The 20036-nt window shown below is 45.7% G+C and overlaps 1 protein-coding gene and 1 pseudogene across 2 annotated transcripts in view; one reads left to right on the top strand and one right to left on the bottom strand.

Annotated features, from left to right (window-relative positions):
• ITGAM (integrin subunit alpha M) overlaps positions 1 to 14701 on the bottom strand; it is a gene marked incomplete at both ends in the record, with an annotated part of 38003 nt that extends 23302 nt beyond the window's left edge. The window contains 9 exons of the mRNA XM_079718385.1: positions 474 to 624; positions 1533 to 1686; positions 2455 to 2600; positions 3049 to 3179; positions 8820 to 8937; positions 9084 to 9154; positions 9460 to 9563; positions 12335 to 12440; positions 14674 to 14701. Of these exons, the coding sequence (XP_079574511.1) occupies positions 474 to 624; positions 1533 to 1686; positions 2455 to 2600; positions 3049 to 3179; positions 8820 to 8937; positions 9084 to 9154; positions 9460 to 9563; positions 12335 to 12440; positions 14674 to 14701 (1009 nt within the window). The remainder of the gene's footprint in view (positions 1 to 473; positions 625 to 1532; positions 1687 to 2454; positions 2601 to 3048; positions 3180 to 8819; positions 8938 to 9083; positions 9155 to 9459; positions 9564 to 12334; positions 12441 to 14673) is intronic.
• A 4112-nt stretch (positions 14702 to 18813) lies between these two features.
• On the top strand, positions 18814 to 19256 carry LOC307063060 (small ribosomal subunit protein eS26-like; annotated as a pseudogene). The gene has a single exon. The product of its transcript is annotated as a small ribosomal subunit protein eS26-like (transcript).
• The last annotated feature ends 780 nt before the right edge of the window (positions 19257 to 20036 follow it).

Here is a 20036-nt window from a genome sequence, read left to right as displayed (position 1 = left end):
TGGTCCTACAGGTGTCTAATCTTCCAAATTTTCAAGAGAAATCATAAATCCAGACTGTATATGAACCTTCTCCCAACTTTTAAATTCTTTTATTCAACAAGCACTTATTGAGCACCCTTTATGTACTAGGCATTATTCTAGGCACTGGGGATACAGCAGTGAACCAAAGAGACAAATGTTGGCAACACATCCAAATTTGGGGGAAAATACCATGAGGGATTTGACTCCCCTACCCTCTAATTTTTCAACCTATAGCCAAGACTGCAAAATTAGAGAGAAAAGTCTAGATCCTTCCATTTCAAAGTAATTGAGCAAGAGAGGCCAGAGTTGCTGGGAAATGGAAGAAGAAGGGAGTTGATGCTGAGGCTCAGGGTACCAAGGGCTAGGAGGTTCTTGTTTCTACAGGGAAGTACGTATTTGGGGATAAGGAGCTGCCTTTGGAGCTGCTCCAGGACTACAAAACCTTAGCTCACCCTCAATAGCAAAGATCTTTTCCTGAAGCTGGTTCTGAATGGTCTTCAGAGCTTCAAAGTTATTCACCTGGAACACGTGATCATGAGACGGCTTGGATGCGATGGTATCGAGCTCTTTTCGAGATCTGTTACTGAAGAAGGCATCTCCCACCTGTTACCAAAAAACAGAGGCTGAATCAGACACTTTCTGGGGGTAGCACTCTCCTCCAGCACTCTACATTCTGTCAAGGGAGAAATTGGGGCTGAAATCCAGCCTTTGGTCCATTTGCTGTGTCATACCTCCTGGTGTGGGGCTGACCTCTCTTCAGAGCAAGGGGGGCTTTCTCCTTCATATGAAGGTGTTTCCTACTTGCCAAGCCAGAGACCCGTGATGATACCTCTTTCTATGTCATGCAAGATACTGTAGTAGTTTGAGGACACTGATGTTCCCAACCCTTTGCCCCTTCCTGTAGCCAAGGCCTTTCCCCAAAGCTGTGCTCTGCCCTCCTCTTCTTGGCAGAGTGTTCTGTTCTGCTCATTGTCTCTGGGCTCAACCATGTGTACTGCTTTAGCCCACGGACATTATCACATGTGATAAAAACAGAGGCTGGAAAAAGTGCTTGCAACATTTCCACTTGCTCTTTTGTTCCTCTGCCTTCACCATGAGGACACGCCCAGGCTAGCCCACTGGAGGATGAGACACAGGGAACAGAAGAGCCAAGTTACCCTGGTCGTTCCAGCCCGGCAAACAGATATCGATGGCAACCCTCAGAAATGGAAAGAGCCCAGCCAAGATCATCAGAGCTGCCAACCAACCTGCAGATGCATGAGGGAGTCCAGCTAGGACCAGAAAAATTGCCCGGCTGATGCACAGACTCACTTACTGTTTTAAGCCACTGAATGTTGGGATAGTTTGTTACATAGCATTATTATGACAATAGTTCACTGTTGTGAACATATGGGCTAGCAGAGATGAGCCTTGTCCCACTTTGATTTTATTGATGTTTGCAAATTCGAAGGAGGGTGTATCCAAGTAGAACCCTCTACAGAAGCATCAGGCCGGAGAGCCACATTTCCTACCCCAATGACGTAGCGAATGACCCCCTTTCTATCTGCTTCAGGGATGACATCCTTGTAGTCCAAAGGATCGCCATACTTTTCTCCATCTGTGATGACAACCAGGATCTTAAGGGCATTCTCCCGGGCTCCATTTCTGCTGTGAAACAGTTCTCTTCTGTCCAGGGTAGAGGAGGGAAATGTCAAATTCGAGCCGACAGAGATACGCTTGATGCTAGGGAAGGAACGTCAGCAGTTACAGATGCAACTGGGCTCTGTCTAGGAGGCACTTGGGTTCTCCTGGGACAAACACTGAGATGTAGCTGCCCCAAGATCTGGAAGGGTAGCAGGAGAACGGGAAAGAGTAGAGGGAAGGAAACCTTCATTGCCATTATATACTTTGGCATAGATTGATTTTTTTTAACTGAGTATTATTCCTTCTAAATTAAAAAAAAATTAATAAGTTTAATTGTGCCTTCATCAAACCTCTCCTGATGTGAGGCAATGGTTCTCCAGAGTATCTTCCTGCACTTTTGTCCCAATCCCCACCCTTGCCTCTACACAGACACACACACACACACACATACACACACGCACACAGAGATCAGAGTGAACTTTCTAAAACAAAATATGGTTACGTCTCCCCACTGCTAAAACCTTCAATGGATCCACTGGCTTTTCAGTTGCCTTGGTGACCTGGCCTCAACTGATCTTTCTAGCCTCTCTCTAGGCTTCCCTTCCCTCCCAGCCCCCTTAATCCCACCTTTACTCACGACTTGTATGTCATGACCATACCTGGCGCAGTCCCTCCTCCACACATTTACTCACCCCTCCACCGGAAATACCCTCTACTCCAGCCCTGTCTGAACAACTCCCCTCTTCCTGCAAAGCTCAAAGAAAAATAAAACCTCCTCCTTCCATCCTAAGCAAAGAGGGAAGAGCTTACACAACTTTGCGGATCGCTGTGGCCGTGTGTGTCCACCCCAACAGCTGTATTATTGGCTTCACCAGCAATTCCGGGGAAGGGTCTCTCTTGAAATCATTGAAGGTGAAATGAGTCTGAAATTCTTCAGAGTACTGCATCAAAGAGAACTGGGAACGGGCACCTGGTATCACACTGGAGAAGATGTCCCTCCTCCCCCTTAACCATCTCAGCAAGCTCTCCATAAATCTTGAAACACTCGAGTCTCCAAATTCCTCCAAATTCTGCCCTGCCCCCTGGTGAGTCCTTCTGCCTCACCAGGACAGAGATCGGCCATCAGCTCCCACTTCCCAGCACTAGAACTCAGCCAGAGATGACATGTGGGTTTCATGTCCCACGCCAACCCCTATCAATTAGTCTGCCTGCTTTACAGGGGGCTGGAGGAAGGCTGAGGCCACTTCCAGACAGAGCAAGAAAGCAAATCATGAAAGAAAATGATGATCAACTGGCAAGTTGGCAACATCTCTAATAGAAGCAGGACAGGAACGTGGCAGCCTGGTTGCCACGTATTTGCCAGCCTTAGGCAAGCTGTTCCCTAACCTACCCACTGACCCTTACCAAGGTTTTGGGCTTTTCAAATTGACTCATCACAGTTGAGACAAAGTTCTTCATCCGCTGAAAGTCTGTCGGGTTGATGCTACCAGAGCCATCAATCAAAAAAACAATGTCACTGTCTTGCTGAGGGCACCCTGGGGAAAAAGGAAAAGGAATTGATTACAAGAGACTCAGGGTTCATTTTTTGCATGTCAGCTCTCTGCTGAGCAATGAGAATGAAAGGTAAACAAGATGCAACCCATGTGCCTAGCTAAATAAAAACATGAGACAGAGTGGTATGGAAAAATATGGTTCATTCTGCTCAAGGCAGTCAGGGAAAGCAGTGCTATCAGAGCTACCTCATGAAGAATAGGAAATAATTTGCCAAAAATACGAAGGGAGAAATAAGTTACAGGGGAAAAAAGGAACAGTGGGTATAAACGTATGCTGGATGTCCTCCCTCCAGCCCCCCATTCTGCCCCAGCCCCAAATCCACTTTCTACCATTCCCCACTTTGCCCGGAGCTCAGCCCACATGGGACGTGTCAACAGGGCTCTTTCAACCTCTGGCTTCTAGCTGTGTTTGCCCAATTAGGAGCCTCAACAGGAGACTGGAGGGAGGGAAGAGGGTGAGATCAGAGTATGTCCCTCAGCTCCCTTCCTGCAAGGTTGCTTTGGGCCAACCGTGTCCCTCAACAGATCAGTGCTCCTCTCAAGGAGGCCCACTCCCATGACTCCCTGTCCTTCCAGATTCTGGGGATTTCTGCCTCTCCTTGTCCCATCAGCCTAGGGTGGCAATAGCTCCACTGTTGTTCACCCTGGTTTCCTGGACCTTCCCTTGTAGCTTCTTTAGACCCTGCCACACCTTTATAATTAGTCCCTTTCTAAATACAGTTGACCCGGGCTTCCCTGGTGGCGCAGTGGTTGAGAGTCCACCTGCTGGTGCAGGGGACACGGGTTCATGCCCCGGTCCGGGAAGATCCCACATACCGCGGAGCGGCTGGGCCCGAGAGCCATGGCCGCTGAGCCTGCGCGTCCGGAGCCTGTGCTCCGCAACGGGAGAGGCCACAACAGTGAGAGGCCCGTGTACCGCAAAAAAAATTTTTTAATATTAAAAAATAAATACAGTTGACCCTTGAGCAACGCAAGGATGAGGGGCCCTCACCCTCCATGCAGTTAAAAATCCGTGTATAACTTCACAGTCTGCCCTTCGTATCCACAATTCCATATCCGCAATTCTGCATCTGCGGATTCAACCAACCTCAGATCCGGTAGTACTGTAGCATGAATTTAGTGAGGAAAAAATCCACATATAGGTGGACCCACGCAGTTTAAACTGGCCATTTTTCAAGGGTCCAGTGTAGAAAGGGATAGCACAAATTTTTTTTTCTTTGCTGTACGCGGGCTTCTCACTGCTGTGGCCTCTCCCGTTGCGGAGCACAGGCTCCGGACACGCAGGCTCAGCGGCCATGACTCATAGGCCCAGCCGCTCCGCGGCATGTGGGATCTTCGCGGACCGGGGCACGAACCCGTGTCCCTTGCATCGGCAGGTGGACTCTCAACCATTGCGCCACCAGGGAAGCCCAGTACAAAGGATTTTTTAGTAGGTAAAAGAATTCTTTCGTATCCTGTTCATGTTGCTGTTTACACAAATCTAAGCATGTCTTTAAATTAATGGAATTGTACACTACAAGGGAAAGAAAGGTCAATTTTACTGTATCATCAGTGAAAAAATAAGATAAAATTATCCAGAAAAAGTATTGGCTTTTTAAAAAATAGACAAGCAGATTCTAACATTTATATAGAAAATAAACAGGGAAGATAAGCCAGAAATTTTCTTGAAAATCTCAAAGGTACACTAAGTGAAAAGAATCAAGGTACAATCCAGTGTGTAGAGCACACTACCTTTTGTGGCACAAAGTGAAGTATACAGACGCCTATGTCAGTAAATATTGGTACATGGAGTACCTCCAGAAGAAGCCATGAGACGCTGGTAACAGTAGCTGCCTCTCAGGAAGGAAAGAGGAGGCTCAGAGACGCAAGAAGGAGAGGTTTTTATAGTATATCACTTAGTGCCTTTTGAACTTTGAACCGAGTGCATGTTTTGTCTATTTTTAAGGAAATGAAAATGTTTTCAAAAAGAAGAGTCTGGAACGCTTAAGAGTGAGGACTGAAGAGAGAAACGTGGGGGTGGGAGCTGAAGCCACAGAATTGGATGCAGTCAGACACGAAGAGCACATGGGCAAGAACAGAAGCTGTAATCAGGTGCCCTTAGGTCGGCAGGGGAGGCAGAGGAAGACAGCTTGGAGCTGGAGCTTCATAGAAGCCCTCAGTAGGGGCACAAGTAAGAGAAAGAGAAGAGAGGAGAGGAGAGGTGTCTGAAGCCAAGGTGCCGGGGGAAGGAAGAGGTGATCTGCAGGTCACATTGGAAAAGTCAGAGAACATGAGGACAGAATAGAGATTTGGCCTTTAGAGGGTCACAGATGCCACTGGCAACAGCAAGGTCTATATGATGGGTGGGCAGGAGCCAGATGTCAAAGGGCGAAGGATCACAGCATGGGGGCAAAGGAGGCAAGGAGAGAGATCCCTTCCAAGAAGGTTGGTGATGAAGGGAAGGAGAGAGGGCAGGAGATGGAGAGGAGACTGGGGAAGGGAAGGTTATTTTCATTGCTATCAGTTTGAGTGGTTGATTGTTTTTAAGTTATGGGTAGCATGAGCAGGTTTACATTCAAAGGAGGGGGTGGGATTTAGGTTCCTGGAGAGAGCAAGTAATTAAAGATGTGAACCCCAGAGGTGGTGATGCGAGAGAGCCTCAAAAGCCCAGATGGAAAAATTACTCATGGAAAGGACAGGTCTTCCTCTAAAACCAGTGAGATGCTGCCAAGAGAGGTGCCATTGAGGAAATCTGGACAAGGAGAAGGAGGATGTGGAGGGAGTTTACACCTGGCAGCCTTGGTTTATTCTGTGAAGAAGGAGGGAAGGTTATTGGTTGAGAATGAAGTTCAAAGGAGCTTGAGAAAAGAAAAAAAACTGTAAAAGGAAGACATATCTGCCCTTGGTTCCAGAACCAACTTGGAAACAAGCAAAAAGATGGCCAAGGAGTTGAAGAAATCGGTGTCAGAAATCAGCTGGATATGGGACTTCCCTGGTGGCACAGTGGTTAAGAATCCTCCTGCCAATGCAGGGGACATGGGTTCGAGCCCTGGTCCAAGAAGATCCCACATGCCACAGAGCAACTAAGCTCATGTGCCACAACTACTGAGCCCGCGTGCAACAACTACTGAAGCCCGTGCGCCCTGGAACCCACGTGCCACAGATACTGAGCCTGCATGCTTCAACAACCACAGCCCATGCTCCGCAACAAGAGAAGCCACGGCACTGAGAAGCCCACGCACTGCAACAAAGAGTAGCCCCCGCTCGCTGCAACTAGAGAAAGCCCACATGCAGCAATGAAGACCCAACACAGCCACAAAAAAAAAAAGAAAGAAAGAAAGAAATCAGCTGGATAAAAACATTCATTCACTAACTCTCTTTCAATCAACAGATGCTTGGGGAACAAGGGTAAGGAGCCACCAAGATGGTCCCCAAGATTCTCACCTCCTGATAGAGTTAACACCCTTGCATAATCTCCTCATCTTGATTGTGGGCTGGAGTTTTTATTTATTTATTTTTACTGAAGTATAGTTGATTGACAATACTGTGTTAGTTTCTGGTGTACAGTAAAGTGATTCAAGTATATTTTTCAGATTATTTTCTATTTTAGGTTATTACAAGATATTGAATGTTGTCTGCTGTGTTACACAGTGAATCCTTGTTGCTTATCTATTTTATATGTAGTAGTGTGTATCTGTTAATCCCAGACTCCTAATTTATCCCTCCCACTTCCCTTTCCTCTTTGGTAACCATAAATTTGTTTTCTATGTCTGTAAGTCTGTTTTTGTTTTGCATATAGGTTCATTTATATTATTTTTCAGATTCCACATATAAGTAATACCATGTAATATTTGTCTTTCTCTGACTTACTTCACTTAGTGTGATATCCTCTAGGTCCATCCATGTTGCAGCAAATAACATTATTTCATTCTTTTCTGTGGTTGAGTAGTATTCCGTTGTTTCTGTTTGTGTGTGTGTGTGTGTGTGTGTGTGTGTGTGTGTGTGTGTGTGTGTGTGTATCTCACATCTTCTTTATCCATTCTTCTGTTGGTGGACACTTAGGTTGCTTCCATGTCTTGGCTATTATAAATAGTGCTGCTATGAACACAGGGGTTCATGTGTCTTTTTGAATTAGCGTTTTTGTCTTTTCCAGATATATGCCCAGGAGTGGGATTGCCGAATCATATGGTAGCTCTATTTTTGGTTTTTTAAGGAACCTCCATACTGTTCTCCATAGTAGCTGTACCAAATTACATTCCCACCAACAGTGTAGGAGGGTTCCCTTTTCTCTACATCCTCCCTGTGAGCTGGACTTTTTGACTCACTCCCAAAGAATACAATATGGCAGAAGTCTTCTGAGATTAGACTATAAAAGACTGTGACTTCTGTCTTGGGTTCTTACTCTCTTGCTCTCTCACTGCCTTGTTCACTCACCCTGAGGGCAGCCAGCTGCCATGTTGTGAGCTGTTCTGTGGGGAAGCCCATGGGACAAGCAAGTGAGGGAAGCAGGAGCCAGCAGCCAGTGTGGACTGAGGCCCTCAGTCCAACCATCTTGTAAGTGAGCTTGGATGTGGATCTTCCCCTAGTCAAGCCTTCAGATGAGACCACACCCCTGGTTTGACAACCTCAAGCTCTTGAGAGACCATGAGACAGAGATCCCCAACTAGGCTGTGTCCAGATTCCTGATTCACAGAAACTGTAAGATAATTAATGTTTCTTGTTTTGGGCTGCTAAGTTCAGGGGCAATTTGTCAAGCAGCAAGTGAACAAGCTCGACAAAATCTCTGGCTATCACAGAGCCTACATCCCAGAAGAAAGGACATTTAAGAAATAAGTAAAGGGCTTCCCTGGTGGCGCAGTGGTTGAGAGTCCGCCTGCCGATGCAGGGGACACAGGTTCGTGCTCCGGTCCGGGAAGATCCCGCATGCCGTGGAGTGGCTGGGCCCGTGAGCCATGGCTGCTGAGCCTGCGCATCTGGAGCCTGTGCTCCGCAATGGGAGAGGCCACAACAGTGAGAGGCCCGCGTACCGCAAAAAAAAAAAAAAAAAAAAAGTAAAATATGGATATATAGGTATGAATAGGGCAAAGCAGGGCAATGTGGTAGGATGTGATGGTGGAAATGATTAGAAGAGCCACTCAGGGAAGGTCTCTCTGAAGAGTTAACATTTGAGCTGAGATGACAGTAATAGGTGGTCAGCTGAGATCTGGGGAAAGAGCATGCCAGGCTGAAGGAATAGTAAGTGCAAAGCCCTTGAGGCAGGGACAGCTTGGTGTGGTTCTTGGAGAAGAAAGGCAGCTGGAACACAGTGACTAAGGTAGAAGAGTTGAGAAAGAAGTTGGAGAGGTGGACAAGGGCCACACCAGCTAGAGCCTCAAAGGCTACGGTCAGGCACTATGGCCAGGCTGAGTCCAGGCACTAACTCTAAGGACAATGGTTGAGACATTGTCTCACAAAGATGGGTGGCTATATCAGGACTTTCCTCAAAGTGCAAGATCCTAGCACCTCTCCAGAGCCCCTCTCTGCATTGGAACCCAGTTCCCTCACGCTTCTGCACCAAGACTTTTAAATAAACCCCCATACTATGAGCCCCTCAGCCCAGTCCTGCCAGCTCCCTCCAGTCTCATGCTGCTCTTCTGTACCCACCTCTGAGGGCCTCTGGGAGCCTTCTGGGTTGCAGGAGTAGGTTGAATTCAAACAGGAAGCAGAAGCCGTTCACATAGGTGTTCTCCTTGCAGATTTGGTGCACGGTGGGGCCACAGGCCTAGGGGGCAGGGAACAGGTGGGAGGGGCTGTCCCTGCTTCCTGTCCTTTCACCCCAGCACCTCCACCCAACAAGACCCCAGCCCCAGCAGTCTTAGGCCCCCAATTCCTTCCCTTGGGACACTCCCATGATCCAACGCAACTCACCAGCAGCCGGAAGGGTTTGGTGGCGAACGCCAGAGACAGGCCCAGGGACATGTTCACAGCCTCCAGGGGGACTGAGGGGACAGATACATACATGGTCACCCTCGGGGATGGACGGGACTGTGTAAGAGCTGGACAGGGGATGGACAGGAACCTCAACCAGGGAGACATGGAGGTGTGAGGGGTTCAAAGAGGCACGTAGGTCATGGAAAGGGACACAGAGGGGTGTCCGAGGGTGCCTGCATACAGCTCAGAGGCCAGGGAGCTGGCTCCCTGGGCCCCCATCACAGATCCCAAGACAAAGGCAACGTCTGGCAAGTCCAGATGTGTGCAGAGGTGGAACCCTAGCCCTAGGTCCCAGCGAGGGGCAGTGACTTACCCTGCAGGGGGATGGGTTCACACTTGCCCATGCTGCAGTCGCACTGGTAGAGGCTGCCCGTCTGGTTAGCAGCCTTTATCTCCTGGGGGGCTCCAACCACCAGCCTGGGGGGAGAGGTGGGAACAGCTCACCACAGGGACAAGAGAATGCTATGACATCTGGGGAGAGAAGGAGACCGTGGAAGTTCCGCCACCCAAAATAAAAGTGGGGGAGCCAACCTCACAGGGATTCCCTAACTCCCAGAAACAGGAAGAAGATTCAGCAAAGAAAAACATGGGAATTTTTTTTAACCGCTGATTGTCTATTGTGAATATTCTCGTAAAACAGTCATTTGAATTCCCAGGGGTCATTTCAGTAAATTCAAGAATTTCCAAATCCTGAAGGCCAAACATTGAAGGTAGACAGTCTACCTTCCCAACTTGGAATCACTTCCCCATTCAGGCAGGGATGCAATATTGCATAGAGGACAGGAATGGAGGCCTTGGAGTTTTACTGCCTGAAATTAAAATTTAGTCCCACCCTTACTTCCTGTGTGACCTTGGGCAAGTCAATTAATTACCTTATTGTGCTTCAATTTTCTCATCTCTAAAATATGGGTAATAGCAGTACCTACCTCAAGGTTATTATCAGGATTAAATGAGTTAATCTATGTACAGTCCAAAAATGGGAAAATGTTTAATCTTGGAGTGAGAAAGGCCTCTCTAAGAATGACATAATACCCAGAGGTCATTTTAAAGTGAATACATTCAACTCCACAGTCATTTTAAATAAATTTCTGTATCTGATCAACTACCAAAAGCAAAGTCAGAAAACAAACGATAAACAGGGGGAGGGAGATGAGCAACTCATACCCTAGACTACTTTCCTCAGTATAGTCAGAGCTGCCACAAACCAGTAAGGAAAAAAAAACAAACCAAGAGAAAAATGGGCAACAGATAAGAAAAAAAATGCTCACAGAAAAGGAAATAAATCTCTCCTTAAAAAAGAAATGCAGGGCTTCCCTGGTGGCGCAGTGGTTAAGAATCCGCCTGCCAACGCAGGAGACGTGGGTTCGAGCCCTGGTCTGGGAGGATCCCCCATGCCCCAGAGCAACTAAGCCCGTGCACCAAAACTACCGAGCCTACACTCTAGAGGCTTCAAGCCACAGCTACGGAAGCCCGCGTGCCTAGAGCCCGTGCTCCACAACAACAGAGACCACCATAGTGAGAAGACCCCACATGGCCATAAATTAATTAATTAATTAATTTTTTAAAAAAAGAAATGCAATTTAAAACTAAGTTGAGAGACCGTTTCTCACCTGTTCAATTTACAAAGATCATAAGTTTGCTAACACTTTGGGTTGGCAAGTGGGTGGGGAAGTAGGTGTTTGCATAAACTTCTGGTGTGAGTGCAAATTGTTGCCACCCTCATAGAGGGTAATTTGGAAAAATCTATTAAAATTACATATGCACATGTACCCTTGGATCCAGCAATCCTAGTTCTAGGAATTTACTTCCAAAATATACTTGCACATGTAAAAAATGCCAACATTGTTCATATAGCAAAAGTTTGGAAACAATCTAATGTCCATTAAGAGGAGATTTTGGGACTTCCCTGGTGGTCCAGTGGGTAAGACTCTGAACTCCCGATTCAGGGGTCCCGGGTTCAATCCCTGGTAGGGGAACTAGATCCCACATGCTGCAACTAAGAGCCCACATGCTGCAATTAAAGATCCTGCATGCCGCAACTAAACATGCCACAACGAAAATCCTGTGTGCCACAACTAAGACCCAGCGCAGCCTAAATAAATAAATAAATTTTAAAAATAGATTTAAATGTAATATAAATGTAAATTACAGTACTTCCAAATAATGGAATATGATGTAAGCATTAAGAAGAACAAGTAAGCTCTTTTTTCATTTATTTGGTAAAATCAGCAAGCTCTAAAAAAATAAAATGCAAAGGACAGTATAGAGCAGAGGCCAGCAAACTTTCTTCTAGAAAAGTAACATTATTTCCATAAATATTATTTCTGTAAAAGTAAATATTTTAGGCTTTGCAGGCCATAGAGTCTCTGTCCCAGCCTCTCTGTTCTGCTACTATAGCTCCAAAACTGCCCTAAAAATTAATGACTAGAGATTATCATACTAAGTGAAGTAAGTCACACAGAGAAAAATTATGTAAATGAACTTATTTACGAAACAGACTCACAGATTTCAAAAACAAACTTATGGTTACCAAAGAGGAAATGAGAGGGGGAGAGATAAATTAAGAGCTTGGGATTAACACACACACACTGCTATATATAAAACAGATAACCAACAAGGACCTACTGTATAGCACGGGGAACTCTACTCAATTTTCTGTAATAACCTATATGGGAAAAGAATCTGAAAAAGAATGAATATATGTATATGAATAACTGAATCACTTTGCTATACATCTGAAACTAATGCAACATTGTGAATCAACTATACTCCAGTAAAATTTTTTTAAGTATTGGAAAATAATAAAAAAAATAATAATAAATGACAAGTGGGGAGTAGGGGTAGCCAAGTGTCAATAAAATGTATTTACAAAAATAGGCAGCAGGTTGTAGTTTGAGTATAATGTATACTACAAATTGTGTGCAGGATGATGTGGAGGTTTATGCACTGTAGAATCTCTCCGAAAGAACATATGAGAAACCATTCAACAAGGACCCTGCTAGGGAGGGAATTGGGGGAAGGGTTTGAGGAAGAGACTTTCTTACTATCACACTCTTTTGTATCTTTTGAATGTAGAACTCTGATAAATTAAGAAAAAAAACAAATCAAGGAAATTGTGATTTTTTTTTAAGGTATGTTAAGCCTTGGAGGGAAAGTGTGTGAGCAGGGAGTCCCCCTGTGGCCCTTACCGGGATCCCTCAAGCTGGACCACACTCTGTCCGAAGCCCCTTGCATTGTTTTGGAAGATGACTGCTTTTTCCGTGTCCAGGTTGAACCCGTGACATAAGGCCAAGGCTGCAGGGAGAACAAGGAGGGCGGGAGTCAGGAGGACAGAAGGAGACAGTTAAGAAAGCAGCCTGGGGGGCTTCCCTGGTGGCACAGTGGTTGAGAGTCTGCCTGCCGATGCAGGGGACACGGGTTCGTGCCCCGGTCTGGGAAGATCGCACATGCCACGGAGCGGCTGGGCCCGTGAGCCATGGCCACTGAGCCTGCGCATCCGGAGCCTGTGCTCCGCAACGAGAGAGGCCACAGCAGTGAGAGGCCCGTGTACCACAAAAAAAAAAAAGAAAAAAGAAAGAAAGCAGCCTGGGGACTTCCCTGGTGGCGCAGTGGTTAAGAACCCACCTGCCAATGCAGGGGACACGGGTTTAAGCCCTGGTCCAGGAAGATCCCACATGCCGCAGAGCAACTAAGCCCATGTGCCACAACTACTGAGCCTGCACTCTAGAGCCCGCAAGCCACAACTACTGAGCCCGCGTGCCTAGAGCCCATGCTCCACAACAAGAGACGCCACCACAATGAGAAGCCTGCACACCACAACAAAGAGTATCCCCCGCTGGCCGCAACTAGAGAAAGCTCGCAGCAACGAAGACGTAACGCAGCCCAAAATAAATAAATAAATTTATTTATTTATTTTTTTAAAAAATAAAAGAAAGCAGCCTTCCCTCCTGCCCCAAGCATCTTCCTGTTGGGATTCACCCTAACCCAGCATGGACATGGGTGCCTCCCACATCCCAGCCTGGAGAGAGGTCGCCACACTTTTTCTATAAAGGGCAAGATAGTAAATATTTTAGGCTTTGTGGACCAAGAGGCAAATGGAGTCTATTATGTACGTACCTATATAAGAAAAGAGGAAATGCATGTCTACAAATTTTTCATGAAGGAAATTCAAAATATAATAATTGAGTACAATTTTTTTTGTAATACAAATTACTGATGAGACAAGTGGGATTCTTTAGGAGAAATAACATTGCACGCCATTCAAAGTTAGTGTTCAAAATGACTCAAAGTTAGTGTTGCCTGTCATGAATCGATTATAAATGTTTATCTGGGACCTATGGCTCCAGGTTGTACAAAAACACATGGTGGAGCCCTCATCTTATGCCCACAGAGGACAGTTTGCTGACTCCTGGCCTAAGAACCACCAACAGGGTGTAATGGAAGAAATTTTCACATATTGAGCTATGGGGAAGTCATTCTGGCTTATACATGATTTAGCTTGAATTTTATGCTAAGTAAAACAGCCTGTGTGTAGCCTATCAAACATACATCGTACAACTATTTTAATAATTAAAGAAAAGGGTGCATTGTCCAGAAGTAAAGAACGTCCATGTTAAAAATAAAGATTAAACGCCTCCCTTCCCGGGACGCCAGCGCTGCTACTCCTTTGATGATAAGACTCCCAGGTGCCAAGGCCATACTGACTGGCTGTGTACATGCTGATCTGTTGTTTGTTTTGTTTTTAACCTTAAAGGAACATATCCCTGACTTGTTTGATGTTCTTTGTTCTGACAAGATATAGAACTGTGCTGAAAACCATGTTTCTCCGGAGCAGCTCCTCAGAGTTCTCTGAGAGGCTGTCTCCTGAGCTATAGTCCTCAGTTTGGCTCAAAGAAAACTCTTTTCTTGTTTATTGATTATTTCCATCAACAGGTGCATTCAGCCCCTCTCTGAACCCCTCCCTGGGTTCCCACCCCACTGATTTGCCCAACAATCAAGTTCCTAAAGGCTCAGTTAGGTAATTTTCTTCCTATGCAACTTTCAAGCATTTCTTTCCCTTCTCTGGCTCTTAGTCCACAAAACACAGACACAAAGGAAAAAAACTTGAATCATTTTGATCAGTCAGTCATTCAACAAACATTTACACCTGAGTCCTTGGAAAAGAGGAGACCAATAGGAGGAGGTGAGGTGGAATCCAAGAAGAAACACTCCAAGAAGAGAAGCCAAGACCTGCTGTGCACACTTAGACGTGTCATTTCACCTCTCGGGGCCTCAGTTTCCTCCTCTGTGAAGAAAGGACCAGCCAAACCCCCTTGCATAGTCCATGAATTGAGTCATTTATCCAAGCTTCTCTGCTCATCCCATCTCGGTCTAGCTCTACTCTGCTTCTTGAATCCCTTAACCTTCCCCCAATACCCTTTGTCTCTCCCAGCCTAACTCCTAAATATTCTGTACCCTTTCTCTCCACAAACTCACAAACCCAAAAACTCCCCTCCTCACTCTGAGGGCCCCCCAACTCCTGGCGCACCTGTTAGTAGAAGGACTCTGTGAGTCATAGCTGGAGAGAGCAGGAGCCGTGAGGCTGCAGGCACCACTGAGTCACTTCAAGGTAGCCACCAAAGCCAGGAAGGACCGGAAAAGGGAAGTAGGAGGCAGAAGTCTGTCATAGACTCAAAGGAAGAGGACGGAGGCTCAGTGAGCACACAGCCCTGCCAGACCTGCCCCCTCTACCCAGCCTCCCGGCCCAAACCATCAGGGTCACTAACCCATAGATGGCTTTGTTTGCCCACCTGCTTCTAGAAACATCATGAACAGCAAAGCACAGACTTATGACCTGCCCCCCAGAACATGTCTCCCTGAAAGCACGCTTTGCAAAATGTCCTTCCCTCCTGCCCAGGGAAGTGGGAATACCTGTCAGCTAGAGCTATCCTCCTGTGTGGCCATCAGTAAGGTCAACTCAGGTACAGAGAAACCCGGTGCTTTTTTCTTATATAAATTTATTTATTTATGTATTTATTTTTGGCTGCATTGGGTCTTCATTGTGGCACGCAGACTTCTCAGTGAGGTGGCTTCTCTTGTTGCGGAGCACAGGCTCTAGGTGCGCAGACTTCAGTAGTTGTGGCACCGGGCTTAGTGGCTCCACAGTATGTGGGATCTTCCTGGGTCAGGACTCGAACCCGTGTCACCTGCATTGTCAGGGGGATTCTTAACCACTGCACCACGAGGGAAGTCCTCTACGTGGTGCTTTTTTAATATTATTTTGCTTTAAAAAAAAAAAAAAAAAACAGCCTCAGGACTTCCCTGGTGGCGCAGTGGTTAAGAAGCCGCCTGACAATGCAGGCGACACGGGTTCGAGCCCTGGTCCAGGAAGATCCCTCATGCCGCGGAGCCACTAAGCCTGCACTCCACAACTACTGAAGCCCGTGGCCTAGAGCCCGTGCTCCACAGCAAGAGAAGCCACAGCAATGAGAAGCCCACACACCGCAACAAAGAGTAGGCCCCGCTCGCTGCAACCAGAGAAAGCCCGCACACAGCAACAAAGACTCAACTCAGCCAAAAAAAAAAAAAAAGCCTCCAACTCTTTTGCCCTGGAATTTTCACTTCCAAGAATTTATCCTAAGAAATATCTGAGAAGTACAGTCAAAGATGTCTGCACAAGCTGTTTTCAAAGACACAGGAGCGGCCTTCCCTGGTGGCACAGTAGTTGAGAGTCAGCCTGCCGATGCAGGGGACACGGGTTCGTGCCCCGGTCTGAGAAGATCCCACATGCAGCTGAGCGGCTGGGCCCGTGAGCCATGGCCGCTGAGCCTGCGCATCTGGAGCCTGTGCTCCACAACGGGAGAGGCCACAGCAGTGAGACGCCTGCGTAAAAAAAAAAAAAAAAAAAAAAGACACAGGAGCATATCTTCATGAAATTACATAGAACACCAAACCATACTTGTGTGTGTCTGCTAGTGTGATCCCCAAGCCAATCATTTTTCATTCTCTCTCCAACATATTTTCTCTTGCCCTTAGTTCTGCTTTCTTAATAACCAGAGCAAAGAAATGTGTGCATTCTGAAAAAAATTCCATTAAAATTCTGAACATTTTGTTTTAAAATTACCTCTTTAAAAATACGTATGTGTAGGAAAACCAAAATGTTAATAGTGGTGGTCGCTGGATCATAGGACAATGGGTCTGTTCTACTCTATTGCTGCAGAGCAAACTACTCCAAATAAAACGGCGACTTCTTTTTTTTTAATTTATTTTATTGAAGTGTAGTTGATTTACAATGTTGTGTTAGTTTCTGGTGTACAACAAAGTAATTCAGTTATACATATACAGAATAGTTTGCATCTGCTGATCTCAAGTTCCCAGTTCATCCCTCCCCCATATCCCCTCTCCCTTGGCAACCACAAGTCTAAAACAGCAACTTCTCATTGTGTCATGGTGCTGTGGATTGTCTAGCCTCAGCAGTTCTCACTAGGGAATCTCAGATGGCTGCAGTCAGATCGTGACTGGGGCTGGAGTCCTTGAAGACTCAGCTCAGCTGGACTTTCAAAACAGATCACTCCCGTGGCTGGAAGTTGGTGCCATCAGCAGGCCAGGAGCTCGGTTAGAGCTGTCAGCTGGAGGACCTCCATGTGGCCTCTCTATGTGGCTTGGGCTACTCACAGCATAGTGGTTAGACTTCAAGAGCAAATATCCCAAGAGATAAGAATTGAAAGTTCCCAGTCTCTTAAGGTGTTGATCTGGAAACTGTCACAGAGTCACTTCTACTATATTCTAGTGGTCAAGCAGTCACAGAGCTCGACCACATTCTAAGAGAGGGGGACAAAGATATCACCTCTCAGTGGGAGGTGTGTCAAAGAATTTGTGATCAACTTTAATCTGCCACAGGGTGATTTAAATTTTCTTCTATATATATTTTTGTACTTAAAACTTTTATACAAAAAAAAAAAAAGAGTGACGTTTATAATCAGAAAGAAAAGGAAAACACCAAAAAGTAATTTAAACAACAAAGGGCCCATTCTTGTTAGCAGGAAAGGAGGCTGAGGAAAAAGAAATAAGACCATTGGATCAGGATGAGAAGCTACCAACCAGGGTGTGGGGACATATTTTAATAAATAAGCTGGTGGGACTTCCTTGGTGGCACAGTGCTTAAGACTCCGCACTCCCAATGGAGGGGGCCTGCATTCGATCCCTGGTCAGGGAACTAGATCCCACATGCATGTTGCAACTAAGAGTTTGCATGCCACAACTAAGGAGCCCACGTGCTGCAACTAAGACCCGGCGCAACCAAATAAATAAATAAATATTTTTTTAATAAAAAAGAATGAATGCAAAAATAAATAAATAAATAAGCTGGGTTTATTTTTGATAAAAAAAACTTTCACACTCTAATCACCACAGGAAGTTGCTCGGATATCACGGCCCCTCTGTGCCCTTAGCAGTGGCCAAGGGCCCACTTTAAAGGCATAGGCAATATCTCAGAAAGATTGTCCAACCCCCAGAGCCTTTCTTAATGACCCACCCTATGGTGTGCACCTGACCAGGTAACCACAGGTGGGCACCTAGCTATAAGCTCCCATCTATCCTCTACCCCTACTCTTGACGAAAGCTTAGCTTGGGTTTCCCTGTACATGAACACTGAGACAAGGGGAAGTAATTTATTTGAGAGGTAATCCAGGAAACACTGGTGCGGAAGTGAGCCCATAAAAGCTGTGAGATGGAACAAGTTACTGCTGTGGATGATTGGAGCTCAATACACTGAGGAACTCTGAAATCCAGGGTAAAACATGCCTCAGAGTTATCCACCTGAGAGGAGAGGGGGCTAGGTATTTATCCACAACTCACATCAGCTATCAGTGGAGGGCTGCTCTCCGGGAAAGCCTTACTTCTCTGGTGCATACAGTTTGCCCTGCACCCAGGCAGAGAAGGCTCCAGAAGCCAGAGAGAGCCCTCAGGCAGGCAGGTACTGGCAGCTGGAAACCTGGCCAGCTTGCATGAGAATGATAAACATTGATGGGACGTGAATGGAGCAATTGCAGTGTCTGCTACAGATACTCAGATATTTTTTCATAGCACTCACTATTACATGAAATTATATTACATATTTATTAATCTATCTATTGTCTGACTCCCCAGCTAGAGTCTATAAGCTCCAGAGAGCAGAGATTCTTGTCTGTCTTGCTCATCACTCTATTTCCAGTGCACAGAAGAGTGCCTGGTTCATAAGAGAGATCCCCCCCGCCCCTCCCTCAGAGAGAGAATTCTGGAAAGAGGGCAGGGTAGCAAGCACCAAGAATCCTTCCTCCCCAACTAGATAGCAATTGTACCAGAAGGATCTCTCTGATGTAACTATTTAAGAGCTCTGAGTCTATAATGCACCAAAAAAAAAAAAAAAAAAGACCTGTGGTTAATTTCTGTGTATTTCAGCTCTTAGCACTGTAGCAGCTACCAACCCCTCACTAACTGCAATCCCATGGCAAGCTTTGCAGGAGCAGGTTGCATGAAGCTTGTAGGAACCAAGGTGTCAAGAACCCATCCGTTTATGATGCCTATCATGGAATCTTAACTACAAAATCTTCAAAACTTGAAATAATTTGAGTGAACCAGTGTTCCTAACATCAAATCAATCTAAATAGAGCATAAGGCGCTTTGTTGGGTCAGGTTAAAAACAACCACTATGCTCTCTCGCCTCCTCGCTTCCAAGACGACCAGGAAAAGAAGGAATAATGGTTGTGCCAAAAAGGGGCGCGGCCACGTGCAGCCTATTCGCTGCACCAGCTGTGCCCGATGCGTGCCCGAGGATAAGGCCATTAAGAAGTTCGTCATTTGGAACATCGTAGAGGCCGCAGCCCTCAGGGACATTTCCGAAGCGAGTGTTTTCGACGGTGAGTGAGCTCCTGGCGCGAACTGTCCTATGTGTTTCCCAAGCTGTATGTGAAACTACATTACTGCGTGAGTTGTGCCGTTCACAGCAAGGTAGGCAGGAATCGTTCTCGGGAAGCCCGGAAGGACCGAACACCTCCACCCCGATTTAGACCTGCTGGTGCTGCGCCACGACCTCCACCATAGCCCATGTAAGGAGCTAAGTCCTTAAAGACTAAAGAAATACGGTCCCCTGGAAAGACAATAAAACGGAAATTATACTTTTAAAAAAAACCACCATTTGCTTAGTGATTTACAGGTCCCTTTCACAGACATAATCTCTTCTGATACTCATGCTCAAACTATGAGTTAGATGCTATTATTAATTCTAATTATCATCTTTCTTGTGCAGAAGTTCTTTTGTTTCATGTGGCCAAATTTATTATTAGTCTTTTCTGTAACTTCTTTAATAAATCTCCAGAGTTAGAAAAAATTTTTTTCATCTATATATTCTTCTCAAATACTTCTTTTCCTTCCGTTATTTAACTTCTTACTTTGTGTACTGTTGAATTTTTTGTGTGCAGTGTGAAACAGGGAATCCAGTTTCATTTTTGTCCCTATGAACAAATAATTTTCCAGTTCCATTTACTGAAAAGAGTTTAAAATAAGCTTTTAGAAGGAAATTTTACTTTCCTATATTTGTCAATTTTTTTTTTATTGCCCATCTGTTTTCTACCCAAGTCAGTATAATGCAAGTTTCCAGTGTTACGTATCACCCCCGGTGCAATTATCTTCTTTCTGAATCTGAGTAAATTACGGTAACCAGAACCCACAGCCCAACTCTGTGGAAAACCACTTCAAAGAGAAGAAACTTTTGTTTCCTCCCCAAGGGCAAAAATGATGGGCAGCAGGAACATCCAATCATAACCCTATTTCCTATTTGAGGCAGATTCAATGGGCAAAAAAGTCATCATTTGCAGAAAGTATGAAAACCCAAGACCATTAAGTGATAACTTGTTAGAACTAATCTTATTCAGC

This window comes from Hyperoodon ampullatus (genome assembly GCF_949752795.1).
Source record: "Hyperoodon ampullatus genome assembly, chromosome: 14".
Lineage (NCBI taxonomy): Eukaryota > Metazoa > Chordata > Mammalia > Artiodactyla > Ziphiidae > Hyperoodon > Hyperoodon ampullatus.
The sequence above is the reverse complement of the archived record's forward strand: the minus strand, read 5'-3'. Positions and strand labels throughout refer to the sequence as shown.